Source organism: Egretta garzetta, unplaced genomic scaffold (assembly GCF_000687185.1).
Source record: "Egretta garzetta isolate BGI_Z169 unplaced genomic scaffold, ASM68718v1 scaffold134, whole genome shotgun sequence".
In the NCBI taxonomy this organism is placed as follows: Eukaryota; Metazoa; Chordata; class Aves; order Pelecaniformes; family Ardeidae; genus Egretta; species Egretta garzetta.
The window spans coordinates 164,363-165,351 of NW_009259422.1; the positions used below are offsets into that span (position 1 = coordinate 164,363).

At 66.7% G+C, this 989-nt stretch overlaps 1 protein-coding gene across 1 annotated transcript in view; it reads left to right on the plus strand.

The window, feature by feature from the left end:
- The window catches only part of TMPRSS13 (transmembrane serine protease 13), a 9,500-nt gene that overhangs the window by 5,779 nt on the left and 2,732 nt on the right, over positions 1-989 (plus strand). The window contains exons 3-4 of the mRNA XM_035892481.1: positions 64-165; positions 891-985. Coding sequence (XP_035748374.1) covers positions 64-165; positions 891-985 — 197 coding nt within the window. The remainder of the gene's footprint in view (positions 1-63; positions 166-890; positions 986-989) is intronic.

Below are 989 nucleotides of genomic sequence, written 5' to 3' on the forward strand. Positions count from 1 at the left end.
AGGGTCCGGGCACCCCGGGGGGGGCAGCCCGTTCCCCTGACCCTGCCTCTGCCCTGCCACCAGGATCCTCCATGTTCAGAGCTCCCTGCATGAGCCAGCGACGGCTTGCGCTCATCTTCTGCGTCTCCGTCCTCATCGTGCTGCTCGTTGCCCTCATCCTGCTGTGTGAGTGGGGTCCCAGCCTGGGGCTCCCTGGGGGGAGATCTTGCTGGGGCTGGGGGTCAGCAGAGGCTGGGGAGACCCACCAGCCCGGAGGCGAGTGGGCAGAGATGGGCTCTTCCTTTTTTCCTGAGTGTTCCTGACATCTGGTGGACACACAGGAGCAAGATTGCAGGGAAGGGAGAGCCCTGGGCTCCCTGCGGGCCGGGGCAGGGGGCTGCATGGCACCTTCCTTCTCCCGGGCCCGCTTGGGTGGGTGGCGGGGCACCCTCGGCAGCACCCAGGCTCGCCCTCCCCGGGGCGTGCGGGGAGCAGGCAGGACCTGTCAAGCCAAGTGCAGTCTGGAGGCAGAACAGACATGGAAACCAGGGGGATCGCTTTTATCCTCGTAGCTTCCAGCTGCTGGTTCTCCAGCTGCTGCAGCGGGTGGTCTTGAAGCGTCTGGGGGGCTGAATGTGTCCTTCTGCAGGAGCAAGCTAGCGGTGGGGTAACCGAGAGGGGCTTGCAGCAGCTGAGCTGGTGGGGGGAGATGCTCGTGCATCAGCCCTGCAGCTCTTCACTCTCGGCTCAAACAGCAGCCCTGCACCCACGCTCACACCTGGGGGGCGTTTGGGAGCGCCCCCGCGCCTGGCAGACCCCCGGACTCCCGTCCGGGTGGCTCACAGCACCCTTGCCCACCGTGAGCCCCTGCCACCAGCCCGAGCCTCACCACGGCGTCCGCTTGTTTCCAGTTATGTTCTGGCGGTCGCAGACCGGCATCGTGTACAAGGAGCCCGCCGAGAGCTGCAAGGACAGCCCCGTGCGCTGCGATGGCATCGTCGCCTGCTGCC